The 16448-nt window shown below is 39.6% G+C and overlaps 1 protein-coding gene across 1 annotated transcript; it reads left to right on the forward strand.

The window, feature by feature from the left end:
* Positions 1–8900: 8900 nt before the first annotated feature.
* Positions 8901–15886, forward strand: LOC126176885 (uncharacterized). The gene is made up of 5 exons (XM_049924086.1): positions 8901–9000; positions 10244–10920; positions 14734–14861; positions 15188–15364; positions 15748–15886. The coding sequence occupies exons 1-5, from the start codon at positions 8967–8969 to the stop codon at positions 15830–15832; spliced, it is 1101 nt and encodes a 366-aa protein (XP_049780043.1). The 5' UTR covers positions 8901–8966; the 3' UTR covers positions 15833–15886.
* The last annotated feature ends 562 nt before the right edge of the window (positions 15887–16448 follow it).

Consider the following 16448-nt stretch of genomic DNA (forward strand, 5'->3'; position numbering starts at 1 on the left):
TCACTGTCCTATAATTGCTTCCTACGTAGCGTTTTGTATCATCTGGAAGCTTCTTGTAGAGTTCCCAGACTATTTCGGATTCCGTGCGGCGATCACGCAAATATTCCAACTTGCGGATCCAGCCCTCACAAAACTCCTTCATCGAGCCGCGCGAATTCGCATCGAAAGGCCTCGATACGACAAATTCGCGCCAGACACTTTGCTGTTTTTGCTCTGACCAGTATTCAGCCAGAAACAAATTTTTAAACTCGTCAAAAGTCAGGTTCGTAATGTTGAGGTTTAAGCCCCAACGCTTGGCATCACCAGCCAGCACATCAATAACCGCATTAATTTTTCTCTCATTAGTCCATGATCTGGGTAAAACTCTTTCACAATTTTTAATGAAATCCGTCGCGTGTATACCGCCTTTTTTCAAGGGGTCGAACCGCTCCTCTTTCGTCAACAATCCCGAACTATGTGCACAGATTGGCACATAGCTCTGTTTTTCGTCAAGTTTCTTTTCTAATTCCGACACTCTCGTAATTACTTCGCAAGTGGTTGTCACAAGCGTTTCCACTTCCCTCTTTTTCTCTTCGCAGGTATTAGCCTGCTCCCTCACTTTAGTGTCTACTTCGGACACTAAAGCCATTAAAGTTTCCACCTTCTGTTGATCCTCTTTTTTCACTAATTGAATTTGTTCCGTCACCTTATTCTCGATGATCGGAGCAACTGCTTCTCCTACACTTTTCTCGATTCTGCTAATTTCGGAATCAAAACGAGTATTTATGCTCGCAATTTCCGCCTGAACACCTATCATTTCCTGTTTAAGATTACCGATTTCGGTATTAATTACAACAATATCTTCTTTGATTTTATCAACTTTTGTATTAACAACTCCAACATTGTTGTTAACAACGTTAATAGCTTTGTTCTGATTGTCTAGCATCCGTTCAATTTTTTCAGACTGAGCTTCTTGCTTGGCAGCCTGAGCTTCTTGCTTGGCAGCCCGAGCCTCTTGCTTGACAGCCTGAGCTTCTTGCTTGGCAGCCTGAGCTTCTTGCTTGGCAGCCTGATCTTCTAGCTTGGCAGACAGAGCTTTAATTTCTGCCGATTGACTCTTGATTTCGTTAATCAAAACATTCAATAAATCAGTTAAATTCCCGGAAACTACCGGTTTTACTTCCGTAGCGGCTTCCTCTTTAATTGTCCCCCCGTATTCGTCATCAAGGGATTCACATTTCATTTTCACTTCCGATTCCGAAACATTTTCTAAAGTGTGGAATTCCATTTCTGCTCTTTGTTGCGTTTCAGCGGTCGCGTCTTTCATGCTAGCCGCCTGCCCCTGAACAATGGGTACCGCGGTGCGCGTTTCCCACTGTTCGACCGATTGTTCCGTATCCAATTCTACCAAATTTTGGCAATTGTTGCCTTCAATCATTTTAATAATTTTCAATATAAATGCCAAACCTCAAATATAATTAGGATCACTTCCACTACTTATTCTCGCTGACGTAACGGCCTGTACGTAACCAGTACTTTGTTACGAGATTTGCACAATGCAAAATTCGTGTCCAGAACAACCTCAAATCCGAAGATTGTCCTGTCACCAGGTCGCCACGTGTAACCTCCCCCTCACTTACCGACCTTAATGACAGTGAAAAATGAAACCGCGTGTACCTAATGGGAGTTTTGGAAAAGCAATCGTCACCGAAGTTAACCTGTCGGTAAAGAGGGAGGAAAGGGTTACATCTAAATGAAAGGAAATGTGCTAATGAAACTGGTGGAAATTAATTTTGAAAAGGGGTAAAGTTAATAAAGAAAGTAAATGTGCAGCCGTTACGTTAACAATTAACTAGCGGTAATTAGGTATTTGAGATTTGGGGGAAATCACGGTCGCCAGTCCTAAGGACAATTACTATAGTAACTGAAAAAGAAAGGTTATTACACATAGAATTAGCACTAGAAGCGTGGCAACTGAAGGTTGACACGTGTAGTGTGAAAACTGAAAGTTTGTCAGAAGTAATAAATTTCGCTACGCCCTGACTTAATTTAGCAAAGAATTAATAAAACCGGAAAATCGAAAGTTAATTTAGTGACTGAAGTTAACAGTGAGCTTTCTTTCTGAAGCACATCGAAATTCAGTAAAATACGGTTAGTCTTGGACTACCTCAACAATCATTTCTAAAGCTACTTGAATCTACGCAATTTAGAAAGAAGAGATTTAACTTTGAACTTGAATTAAATGATTCTGAACAATTAACAATAGTAAAATTTAGTACGTACCAAGCTGAGCTGCAGTCACAGGTAAGCTAAAATATGGTAACAAAACTCGCACTCTTAATTTGTGCTTGTGTAATCTGAATATTGTATCCAGCTAACTGAACTTTGAAATTAAAGCAGTGAAATGATGTTACTTTAATGCTGGCGTCTGAATTTCAACGACACTCGGGTTCATTCCGGAAAAGGAAGGGACCCTGCTTGGCAATGCAATTGGGACAATGAGCAACAAAGGTTCATTCTAAGTTGCTGTAATTATAGTTACGAAAATGGTACAGTTTGAAAAGCTGAGGTCTGCCATACAGTTCTAAAACTTTACTTGCGTCCAGTCTTCCTTGTCGGTTGATTGAGGGTTTGAAGCCGTCGGTCGAGGAGGTGGCGACAGTCACTCATTGTCGGCCGTCGCTGTTGCAGAAGCTGGATGTTGGCGCGCCTTCTTCTCGACACGGTCACCAGACGAAACGGGCTCTTGACGTGCGCTAGTTAATGTTTCCCGTCCGCGACACCATTTCAGAAACTATCATCGCAAGTCGAGCGCAATTACATGCTGCCAAACCCCGAAAGCGCGGCAACTCGCGGGAGCGTCACACAACACACCTGCTCCACTCGCTACTCCCGCCACACTCCTTCTCTCAGCCCGCGCTCCCCGCGGCAGAGTTAACACTACCAAAGATCCTACACACTTTGATTCTTCACACGACCTATCGACGTAATCGTTCGATAGCAGTTTTCCCTAGGCAAGACCCAGCGTAAAAATACAAATAATATTTACGAAACAAACCAATTATACATCGACATAAATGCATAAATATACAAATAGTAAAACAATTACAATATATAAAGAGACAGAAATGTCATATCTTGAGGTAACAAAGCAAGGAAAGAAAATAATACAATAGATGGAAATAGGAGGCTATGCATTTCCGGCGTTACAGGTAGTCGACGATCTTGTCAACGTGAAAGAACCAGTGCTCAAGAGGGGGGGGGGAGGAGAGATGAGGATATGGGTATGCGAATATGATGGCCCACTTTAGTGTGTTGGCATAGGTCACAGGTGTGGGACCAAGTGGAACAGTCCTTTTGGAACGACAAGCTAGAAGAAACGTTCCTCAGTGGTCCCAAAATGAAAGCACTGATTCACTGATGGGAGCACTGTTTCAAAAACGAACATGCACCACTAGCACACACTGAAGAAGGCTTGCCGCTGATGGGAATTCCAGTTAGAAACCTGGTAGACATGCTGCAGTAGTAGAGTGGAAAGGCACTCCTGTCCATAGGTGTCCACTTGGGAGCAGGTGCTTTGGAGAGCATCTAGCTGTGATCACAAAGGTGTAGTCGCCTACTAGGACAGACTGTGAGATTCGCAAAATTTTAGAATTCAGGGAGATGTCTCATATCACTTTCATGATAAAACATCGTGTGAAACCTCCCCTTAGAAAAATTTATGAATGACAGTGCTGGTAAAACCCTTACTTTATTTGATTTTCAAACAGCTGAGTAGAACTGAACGTACTCAGACATTTCACTCTTTACTTATTCTGATCAATACTAAACTGACACACAATTTTTTTAGCGTAACGCAATCTGACTTTCAATGATCCCTGCAAAAGAATGGCCCTGAATAACAATAACCTATACCTTTCATGAATCACTTACCTCACAAAAATCTTCATTACTCGAACTGCTGCAATACAGCGAGTGCCAATACTGCCAGCTAAATAAAAGATTCTAACTACTGAAGGCACTAACTACTGATAGGCATAGTTAGGAAATGAAAGATTTTGGTAGAGAACAAACAATGTATTTACCTTAATAATGTTCAAAAGTCATCATATATATATCAGTTCATGATATCCAGTATTACAAATTTACTCTTTCTGATGGACACACGTCCAGATCGTCCGCTCTCAAAACTCTTCCATCTCTCTCCCCACATCCACCACTGCTGGCAGCTCACCTCCAACTGCACAACACTACACGCTGTTCACATCCAACTGCCCAACACTACAATAGCGAATATTCCAACAATGCCAACCAGCCACAGACTGCACACAGCACAGCCAGTGATTTTCATACAGAGCACTATGTGGCGTTACCAACACAAAAACCTACACAACCTCCTTACAAATGATGTGGAAGGGGTTAACTTGCATTCAAATAACAAATTAATTTGTAAATATAGCTACATGCTGACCATAACTTATTTTAATATACAGATGTGGTTTAGGGTTAACTACCACCTTTTATACATGACAATAGTAGAAATTATTCTGCAGAGTAGTTGTGAACTTTTTCAATTTGTTTTCAGATTTTACTTTGGCGTCTGTCAGACATTATATGTCATTGGGGAAGTCATAAAAAATTTTCGTTGTAGCATTGGGCAACAAATATCATTTTTTGTATTGAAATTTCATTGAAATTACACACAACATTCTTCCTTTTGAACAGTGGTGGTTTATTTAGACAAACTTTATAGATATGTATGTGTATATATGAATATGCACTGTGAAGCATTAGTCAAAACGCCGAACTTCTTAAGGCTAGTTCAGACTGGCCATTTTGTCACAACATAGCACTGTCAACGGTTAACAGGAACATTGTTTTGATGTCTAACATCATTGTCTGTTGTTGATCATGAGACTTTCAAGCGATTTTTTTCTGGTAAACATTCATGCTCTCATCCTCCACATTATGCTTCTTTGTGTTAGGTCTTGGTGTTTGTGGTTGATATCAGCTGGTTTTCTACATATGTTTCATTGTTCTTTCTTACTTATTTCAGAAAACATTCGAGGACAGATTACATGACTTGAATTGACTTCATATGACAAGGCACACAGTGTGAATTGTAATCAAATAGGTTTCTACAAGATGGTTGCAGGTGAGCACCACATATTATTCTTATTGCACGTTTTTGAGCAATGAATATTTCCCCTCTTAAAGCCCTCTTACCACAGAATATTAGTGAATGAAAGTGTGAAACATATTTGTATCTCTCAAGATTTGTCCACAGCTCGTAGTCTCGTGGTTGCGTACTTGATTCCCGAGCACAAGGTCCTGGGTTCGATTCCCAGTGGGGTCAGGGGTTTCCTCCTGCCTCGAGATGACTGGGTGCTTGTGTTGCCCTGATCATTTCATCATCATTCATGGAAGTATCGAGATTGGACTGAGCAAAGCTTGGGAATTTGTACAGGCACTGATAACTACACCATTGAGCACCACATATCATCATCATCATCATCATATCTCAAGATTTGCATTGATTTTAAGTGTACATATGGCCGAACTAAGTTGTTTTAGAAGTTCTAAAATGTAATTTTTCCAGTTTAAATTTTCATTTACAGGGACACCAAAGATTTTTGAAGTTTCCACGCTGTTTCTACATCCTCACCATGTGTTATACATCTCAATTGAGTAATACCTGTAGTTGTACAAAATTGAATATGTTGTTTTTCTCTAAATTTGAAAGTGAGAGAATTCACAGAAGACCACTCAATGTGACTTACAACACTCTACTGGTCACATGTGATATCTCAGATACAAAGCTACATATTCTCGTACAAGGTGGCCCCCCTACATGTGCGGACCAAGATCCCCCCTCTCCTATTCCTCTCGCCCTCCTCCTTGTGGGGCGAGTGCCAATTGTGCGGTGACCTTGTCGACTTCAGTTTGATGGGTTTGTGGCTTTTATGTATAACAGAGATACCACACGACTACATTATCACGTAAGTGCATTGTGTCTGCTTTCCTATTTTGGTGCTTGATGTAAGTCGTTTACATAGTGATGTCTGTCATTTGTAGTCATTTACTAGCCTACAAAATACCATAGCCAAATAAGCACACATATGTCACAGATACAACTCGACTATATATGTTACACATGATATGTACTGCCTTTATGGCTATCTAAGAATGTTTCTGGATGATAATATACTATCGTCGACTTGTTACAGGTCAATATGGACACTGGACCAAAATATGATCTCAATAATCCTTCTAACATCGAAAACCTACACGAACTCCTATCTGACGGATGTGACATGAGTCCTAATGACATTTCGAGTTTCATGGGTTCCGCACAATATCCTTTAGGTCAGGTACCATGCCTACGGCACACAGTGTGCAATGTACCATAAGAAGACTGTGACATAGATGCAGAGGAAATAATCGACGAACGTCTGGACAGTTTAGAAACGGAGCAAAACGACGCAAATGTTTTATCTGAGGGCGAAGAGAACGACGAATTCTATGTTTGCCACAAAAAGAAGGGCAAGAAAGTCGTCGACTCCATTTCCTGAAAAAAAACTTCTTATCATTCGTCGAAAAGGGGGAAACATAACCTACTTAGGAAAATCCCGGGCCTGATCGGTAGAGCTCGTGACGTACACACAAAAAGACACGTTGGCATATTTATTTGGTGGCAAAATGTTGGGCATCATTGTACGTTCCACAGGCCAATATATCCATTCAGTGAAAGATCATTATTCGCGGGAAAGAGACGTCAAACCCACTGATTAAACAGAGTTGAAAGCATTTATTGGGCTTTTAAATATTACTGGACTCTACAAAGCTGGGAAACTAAACCTTGAAGATTTCTGGGCTAACGGCAGATTTGGGATTGAGATTTTCTGACTCACCATGACTCTCGTTCGGTTCCGTTTCTTACTTTGGGCTCTGAGGTTTGACGACAGAAAAAAAAGAGAACAGAGAAAAGCTCTAGAATGTCTTTACCCTATTCAGGACATTTTTCATAAGTTTGTACTAAACTGCCAACAATGTTATTGTGTAGGAGAAGATGTTACAATAGATGAAAAGTTAGAGGCCTTCAGAGGCAGGTTAATTTCATCCAGTATATACCATCCAAGCCCGCAAAATATAGGCTGAAGATACTAGCTGCAGTCGACTCAGGTGTGTATTATACATGGAACATGGAAATTTATGCAGGAAAACGGCTCTGAGCAATGTGGGACTTAAAATCTGAGGTCATCAGTCCCCTTTAATCTGGGAAAAGAACCAATAAGAGGCCAGATGCTAACGTGTTTGCTGCTGCCCCATTTGCCTCAGACCATTTGATTCTGGCTTCCGGAACTTCTTCACCAATATGAAACGCCTGTGACACTCAACAGCGCAACTGCCAAGGGTACCAAAACGCAAAAGTGGTGCCAAATATGTTGGGCGAACAAGACTACAAGACTCAATCAGTACAAGTGCAAAGGGTGTGATCAATATTTATGCCTGCAACACTGTGCAATGCTTTGTCCCGAAGGCCGTGACATTGATGAAGAAATCGAAAACGATGGCTGATAATACATCTTCCATTTTTATTTTACTTTCTCTGAAGGGTACGTTATTTTGTATTAATTTCCTACCTGTTTCATTATTATATTCTAGATACAAATGCTGTATACTGAGAAAGTATCTATATGTCAATATATAATGGTTCAAATGGCTCTGAGCACTATGGGACTTAACTTCTGTGGTCATCAGTCCCCTATAACTTAGAACTACTTAAACCTAACTAACCTAAGGACATCACACACATCCATGCCCGAGGCAGGATTCGAACCTGCGACCGTAGCAGTCCCGCGGTTCCGGACTGCGCGCCTAGAACCACTAGACCACTGCAGCCGGCTGTCAATATATAAAAGTTATATTTCTAATTATCATAAATTAATGCTGTATTGCTAATTTTTAATACACATATGGTTTGTTCTGTGAATTGTTCACCTGTTCTGCCCATCATCTGGGGTAAATTGAAGATAATGGTGTAACATTGGACCTGTATCTCGGGGATACAACGCGACCTCCAATGTCCCTCCTTGAGGCGTGACCAGTGGAGTGTTAAGAACATTTTTACTAAATCTTTTGTTACTCTATATTCACTTGAATTGATTACTGTGTCATCCATAAGAAGAACTAATTGTGTTTGTTGTACGTTAGACAGAAGAACGTTTGCTTTTATGAGAAACAAAGTGATATTGAACCTAATATTGAGCCTTGATGATCCCAACATGTGATTTATTTCCAATCAGAATAATCTCCTCTGATTACATTGGTTGAATTACTAAGTGCAACTTTCTACATTCTTTTGGTCAGATATTATATTATCCATTGTTTGTATACAGCCCCAATTTTTCTAAGAGGATATTCTGATGCATTAGATAGGTCGTAGATATATCAACCGGTATTATTTTGTTATTTAACGGTTGTAAAATTTACTGAGTGAACATGTGCCCACATCTACATGGAAATTGTAATTAAGCAACTCTTCTGATACCCAAACTGTATTTTACGGAGAATATTATTGTTGCTCAGGTGGAATAATACACGAAAATACTCAATTTTCTTCGTAGTTGCCGGAGATCCTGGTCATGTGTGTGTGAATACTGCCTCCTTGTGCGAATGAAAGTGTGTGTGTTTACTAATCTTAAGGATAATGTGGCCAAAAGCTGCGTGTAAGTGGCTTTTCGTTGCATTTGTCTGCAACTCAACGTGTTACTCTTACGGCGTGTAGCAATCTATCTTTTCCTTGTGTTATTGATAAGTCAACCTGGGGTTTCCATTTTTCAGTTTCAATTTCAATTCTCGTACAGGATGTATGCAGTCATTCGCTTTATAAAGTCGATAGTTTGTTTTTAAATCGATAAGTACATCCGGTATCGACTTCCACTATCACAAACGTAAATGTCTTTCTTTGCCGATCACTCATCAAGATGGCTCCTAAACCGAAGCCTGCGGAAAAATCCGGTAATTAGAGTGTAGATACTATATTATTTATTTGTATCGTATGAATTAATGTATGTTGTGTTAGAGAATCGGTAGGAGTATATTGTTCTTCAGGCTCTGTCGATATATTGTCTTATTTATTTTCATGGTACCCCTTCAACGTGTTCTAAACAAGCCACGCGGTTGGTTAGAGCTACACGTGCACTTTCAGTGTTACTAGGCTTCAGGGCACTTTCGTAATTAAAGTTTCGTGATGTTAAACGTAAGCAGAATTTTTAATTGTCAATTTTGCCCGTGCCACGTGAAGGCAACTAATGCGTAGGTTTTCCCTCGTATGTTAGAAGTAACATGTTGTACCATGTGATGTTTAGGGATGATGTTGTTGCTCTATTCTGATCTTCAGGTTCGTGTTGCTGGAATGTTTTCTATGTAGTTACGCGCTAGTAACGTTAGGAGATGTAAATTAGTTCGTTCTCCAGTGCACTAATGTTGTGTATTATGCTGCATGCTTTCTTTTGTGCAGTTGTTTTCTAAGCGTGTACTGGTTTCCGACTGAAGTTAGTGTATTTTTTTTTTTTATATTTCTGAGAAACATACTTAGATTTCAAATTGCGGTTGCCATTTACTCGACGCAGATTTTAATTCCAAACTTGGGTCGCAAACATACTGTTAATGCGATAAGGTGCCGTAAGTGTTTCCTCAGGAAAGCTTCTTTTTAAAGTCGCCTTGCAATTTGTCCATACTTTAAGGTGATGGGTTGAAAATGTCACCCTTGTGTTACTGGTTTGAGCGTAGGTCTGTGAATTTGCTGTTGGTCTGTATGTAAATGTCAAAAATGTGTGTGCACTTGGGTTCTTGGTATGTCGTAATATTTCACACAAGGTGAGTGTTAGAAGAAATCACTATATGTAAAAATCTATTTTTGTATAGGTAAAGTGGGTCGAAGGTCTAGAATTCTAGAAACTCTCGTGATGTGTTTATACATGAATGCTTGTTCCTTGCCCCAGTCACACTTCCCACTAGGACATCCTTGTATTGTAGGCCTACACTTGTCATAGGGATGCTTTCACCACAAGATGTTAGGGAAATTTTAGCATACAATATATAGTGAATGTGTTCGTGTAATGGATTAATGGTTTCTACAACAAATTTAGAAGGGGGCACAGCAGAATTATATTTCATATTAATCATAAGTGTTAGTTTTCGTACTTTAGGTAAGAGAGGATGTACCTATAGAGGTAAGAATATATTCTTCTGTCCATAGGGAAACCCGACAAAAAGGCGGAGAAAACGCCTGCTCCGTCTGCCTCAGGTGCATCAACATCTGGTGGACCGCCAGCCAAGGCAGCAAAACAGTCAGCTAGTTCAAAGCCAGGGAGCTCTGGCGCAGCTGCAAAGGCTGCTGCCCCAGCTCCCAAGCAGACACCTGCTGCATCTAGTTCAAAGCCTGCCGCAGCCAAACCAGCAGCAGCTGGTGCTGCGAGTAAGCCTGCTGCCGCAGCTGCTACAAAATCTGCAGCAAAGCCAGCTGGTGCTACGGCCAAACCTGCTGCAGGTGCTGCAAAGGCATCTGGGAAGACTCCAGCAAAGGCACCCGTTCCACCAGCGGCGGGAGCTGCTGGCAAGGCGAAGCCAGCTGCGGGTGCAGCACAGGCCAAGGGAGCAGCCAAGCCCAAGTCTGCCGCTAAGCCTGCAGCTGGGAAGGCTGCTGCCAAACCTGGTGCAAAACCGGCAGCTAAGCCAGCTGCCGGTAAGGCTGCCGCCAAGCCGGGAGCAAAGCCTGCAGTAAAGGCTGTTGGTAAGGCAGCAGGCAAAGCTGTAGCTGGCAAACCAGCAGTGAAGAAGGTTGTTGAAAAGCCCAAGAGAGATGTTGCGCCAAAGAGTCAGAAAGGAGGCAAGATAGTACGACCAGTGCAGAAGGCACTTAAGATTCAGAGGAAGGTAAGTAAAATGTATTGATAGGAAATTTGTATATTTATAAGTGGTAGCTGTAAGTTTGCAAATTTATAACTTATCTCCAGTACCAAATATATATCCAAAGCTTTTCCATTGGAGGTGTGAATGCTAGGCCTATAATAGTAGTTATAGGCCTACGTAATATTACATGTTGTTGAAATATTCGACGTATTGCATATTGTTGAGTTCAAGGCATGCCTTCTGCGTGGTTTACATGTCGCTGTGGGTTTCATTTAGTTTTGTGGGTATTTGTTTGCTACACAATTTCTGTTAATTCTTTCCTAACATTTTTTGGTTATTTCCTGAAGTGAGAAAAGGAAGTGACAAAAATTAAAATTTGTTGCTAATACTATCACTACCTCCAAATTGAGGGTAAAGTTACTTTGTGCTTATAGTGCTTTGAACTGTGGCAGTTCTGTAACAAATGTAATGTGTGAAGATAATCCATTGAAGTTCACTTTTATATTCAGTTTCTTTCCGTGCACTGTGTGAAATAACCCACACTAATTTCTAAGAACTCCAAAAACACATTTACTGAAAGTATAAATATAGATGCAAATCCTGGCTAAAAATGTGAAATTAGTTAATAAGTGTGATTACTAATCTAATTGATTCCACATTAACTATTTCACCAGTCATTGTTGCAAATCAATTTCTGTGCATGTACATATTGACAAATTAAACTATCTTTACTGATATTGCACAGTATTTGGTGAAGCTCAGTGTGGAAATGTGTGTGAGAAATAGGGTACATGGCACAAATGTACTGGTACATGGGCATGTTCAGTAGTAGTAATGTTCTGGCGTCGCATACGGCTATGTAGGATTAAATGTGCATGGATCAATCCTTTTCTATAGTGTTGACAAGATCGGATAGCTATCAATGCGCATGAAGAGACTCAAAAATATGCTTCTCAGTGCTTGTGCTACATATTTAAAAACAATGTTATGAAGTCTGTGTAAATGTTAACTTTGTGGCAAAAGGATGAAGTTGAAGCACTGTGTTCAATGGTTAAAAAAATGCTGCCCACTTTTATAGTGCTAAGTGAAGAAAACAAGAGCCGTTTCCAAAAAAAAAAAAAATTGTTGGAAGTTAATACAAAATCACATTCTGCCTGAAAATCTGGTAAATACTGATATTGGGGTGGACTACTGAACTCCTAAATGAAGATTTATCTTGCCTCAGAAGTAGTTGCCAAAATGGAGATGAGCGTACATGCATTAAAAGTGACAAAATTAACTCATTTGATTACATTAGTAGCTTCAATAAATTGAGCTGCAGTCAGTTATGATCAATGTTGTAATTATTGAATTCTGTAACATTCTCTTCCTTTGGCAGAGGTGCATATGTCCAATTTCCAGAGTTTAACAGAAGACACTTAGTACAACTACCTTAAGATTATAATCTACATCTGTAATTATTAACCCCTTAATGAAAACGGTGAAAATATACAAAAAGTTGTCACTATTGACTGCAGATATACGTATTTTGTCTGGATTTACTTCCTTGTCCTTGAAGGCAGGCTTCAGAGTGGCTAATACAGATCTAGAACACATTTTGGATACTACATTACTTTTTGCACACACACATTGTTGTGATGGTTTAGTGCCCTATGGTGATATAATAATAATCCATTTGTACAGAATTTAGGTATTCAGATGTTAGTGGACAGTCGTTACATACTGTGTAAATAGTAAAGTGTTTCTTATTAGCATTACTATTTTGTGTTTATCCTGCACTTGTCAGATTACATTGCAATACTCTTACAGTGAATAGTGAGTGTGTTGTATACATACAGTGGTACACCTGACAAGTAGTCTAAAACAAAGTAGGTTGGATTTGTGTACTTCCATAGGAATTTGTCTGTCACAGGTTTGGTTCAATTATTCATAGTAGTTTTCAGGAAATTTTGTCAGTGAGTTTTGTTGCTTTTAAAAGATACTGTTGAAATATGAATTAATGAAGCAGTTGCTAACAAGATGCACAGTACGCTACAAACTAGGACAACCCATTTACTTTTGAATTTGTATGTCTTTTTTTTTCTTTATATGTGTCTGTGTGTATGCGGATGGATATGTGTGTGTGTGCGCGAGTGTATACCTGTCCTTTTTTCCCCCAAGGTAAGTCTTTCCGCTCCTGGGATTGGAATGACTCCTTACCCTCTCCCTTAAAACCCACATCCTTTCGTCTTTCCCTCTCCTTCCCTCTTTCCTGATGAAGCAACCGTTAGTTGCGAAAGCTTGAATTTTGTGTGTCTATGGACCTGCCAGCGCTTTCGTGTGGTAAGTCACATCATCTTTGTATATATATAAACAAAGATGTGACTTACCAGACGAAAGCACTGGCACGTCGATAGACACACAAACATACACACAAAATTCTAGCTTTCGCAACCAACAGTTGCTTCGTCAGGAAAGAGGGAAGGAGAGGGAAAGACGAAAGGATGTGTGTTTTAAGGGAGAGGGTAAGGAGTCATTCCAATCCCGGGAGCGGAAAGACACCTTAGGGGGAAAAAAGGACGGGTACACACACACACACACACACACACACACACACACACACACAAAAGCAGACAAATACAGAGGCAAAGAGTTTATATATGGATATAATAGAGGGAAACATTCCACGTGGGCACACACACACACACACACACACACACACACACACACACACACACGCGCGCAGACACAAGCAGACAAATACAGAGGCAAAGAGTTTATATATGGATATAATAGAGGGAAACATTCCACGTGGGAAAAATATATCTAAAAACAAAGATAATGAGACTTGCCAAACAAAAGCGCTGGTAGGTCGATAGAAACACAAACATACACACAAAATTCAAGCTTTCGCAACAAACGGTTGCTTCGTCAGGAAAGAGGGAAGGAGAGGGAAAGACGAAAGGATGTGGGTTTTAAGGGAGAGGGTAAGGAGTCATTCCAATCCCGGGAGCGGAAAGACGTACCTTAGGGGGGAAAAGGACAGGTGTACACTCCCGCGCGCGTGCACACACACACACACACACACACACACACACACACACACACACACACACACATCCATCTGCTTATACACAGACACAAGCAGACATTTGTAAAGGCAAAGAGTTTAGAAAGAAACATTCCACATGGGAAAATATATTAAAATCGAAGATTCCATGACTTACCAAACGGGAAAGTGCTGGTAGATAGGCACAATAACACACACACAAAATTGCTAATTCTTGCAAATCCTCTCAGCTTACATAGAATTTTTGCTTGCCACCATCAGCCATGGCAATTCACTGCAAATAGAGTAAAAATTCAGCAACTCTCCACTGTCACATTTAAAACACTGGGGGATCAAGAGGGAGTCATAGCTTTGATCAATTATGTAATGTTGCAGTGACATCAGCTTTTGGTGCATACATTGTTTTGTATAGGTTAAAGAACCTGGTTGTGGTGACTGATCTTTAGCTTAACCTGTTTGAAAACTCGCCACTGAAACCACATTAGTTTGTTGCATCCTTTCTGTGGTACTGGTCAAACCTGAAGACTCATATCAAATATTCTTCTTTATCTTGCACTACCTATGGTTATCACAGTGGAGTGCACAAACGCTGTTGAATAATGCATTGACTGTTAAAGAAAATGTGATGTCAGGTGCGCAGAATGAGCAGCCCAAACTCGACTGCTGCTCATGACTCCAACGTTTTCGATTTTGAAAACAAATAACATTTCAGTGTAAATTTTCTTTGTTCCCTTTCCATTTTAGATCTCAACATGAATTGAAATGCAATTTTTTCTCTTACAAATCAGGTTCTCAAGGGTGAACATGGATCTCGTTTTAGAAAGGTCAGAACATCAGTGCACTTCCGTAGACCGAAGACATTCTGTCCACCCAGAAATCCAAAATACCCAAGGAAGTCTGTTCCAAGGAGGAACCGGTAAGAAGTTTGGTTGTACATATCATTGTGGTCAATGTCAGTCTAAATTAATGTATTGTGGCTTTTTTGCTGTGTGTTCTTGATTTTTGTCTTCTTATAGTGAATTGAACACTTATTTTTACAGACACCTGATATGGTTATTGAATGTAGTGCTGCCTTCACTAAATAATAAAGCTGCATTTGAAAACAGTAGCTTGTTGACACTTAGATTTTATTATTTTGGCTGTCGAAATACTCAGTTGTTTTATTGGCTTGCCTCCCCTAATTTAAATGTATTGTACAAATTTGGTACAAATAGTAAATCATTAATTGTAAATTTATTTCAGCATGGATGCTTACAATATAATTAAGTATCCTTTGACAACAGAAGCAGCAATGAAAAAGATTGAAGACAACAATACACTGGTTTTCATAGTCCATGTAGGTGCAAACAAACACCATGTTCGTGCTGCTGTGAAAAAACTGTACGATATTGATGTAGCAAAAGTAAATACTTTGATTAGGTATGTATTTCCCTAATATTTTGCCTTCCACTTAGTACTTGTACATGCTTTTATCTCAATTTTTAAACCTTCAAATGCACAAAAGAAAGACATTAGAGTGTGGGGATGCTCACATTTTTTAATTTTCAGCAGGAAGTAAAAGCGCAGTAAATGGCTAATTACCAGTAATGTTTTTTATTTACTGGATCTATTTGTTAAAATGTTTTGGATTATATAATAGAAGGATCTTTGTTCTAATTAAGAGTAACTTTAAAACTGTTCATTGTTTGGTAGCAAGTTTATGCAAATTTGGGTCTGCTGAGGCTAATTTGTTCTCTAAATTCTATCAAAGTTGAGAAAGCATAATTTGTGACCAGCATGACTTTTTTTTTTTTTTGTTTCAGGCCAGACGGGAAGAAGAAGGCTTATGTCAGGTTAGCACATGATTATGATGCATTAGATGTTGCTAACAAGATTGGAATTATATAAACTGATTTGTACTTGGGAATTGTCATACAGAAAATAAATACTGTATTGTATTAAGTCTCATGTTTATTTTACTGTTTGCATTAACTCATAAATGTTTAATAACATACCGTGATAAGTGGTAATCACAGTATTTTCTCAAATAGATATTCCACTGGTATTTTTTGGAGTGTACTATCAGAAAAGTTCCAGTTCTACAGAATGTATTGATTCTTGGTCGAATTTGTCCACTTGATTCGTGAGAAGTCACAATACACAGTAAAATTTCAGGATCATTGTTCAGTTGTTTTCAAATACAATTTGTTAGTGTAATGCAAGGCCAAATTTGAAGAGAGTAGTGTGTAGGAAATGAGGTGTTAAGGAGTTCACTGTCATGAAGATTGTTTCAGAAGGAATGGGTCAGTTCAAAGTTTGTATAGTTTCATATAATTTGATATTCAAATTAACTAAAAATTCAATGTTCAGTGAGAAATGTCACAATGACCTGGTAGTCATACATTAACAGAATGGACACCAGGAGAACACATCTGCCTGAGCATGTCAAAAGTTTGGATTTGAAGAGGATTGTTCATTCGAGACTGCCATGGGTATATTTCTTTATCCCAGTGTGTGACCAAAA

This window comes from Schistocerca cancellata, chromosome 3 (genome assembly GCF_023864275.1).
Source record: "Schistocerca cancellata isolate TAMUIC-IGC-003103 chromosome 3, iqSchCanc2.1, whole genome shotgun sequence".
NCBI lineage: Eukaryota > Metazoa > Arthropoda > Insecta > Orthoptera > Acrididae > Schistocerca > Schistocerca cancellata.

Coding starts and splice junctions, on each gene's coding strand:
- LOC126176885 (XM_049924086.1), top strand. CDS start 8,967: ATGGCTCCTAAACCGAAGCCTGCGGAAAAATCCG. Junction 10,921..14,733: donor CACTTAAGATTCAGAGGAAG/GTAAGTAAAATG, acceptor CTTACAAATCAG/GTTCTCAAGGGTGAACATGG. Junction 15,365..15,747: donor AAAGTAAATACTTTGATTAG/GTATGTATTTCC, acceptor TTTTTGTTTCAG/GCCAGACGGGAAGAAGAAGG.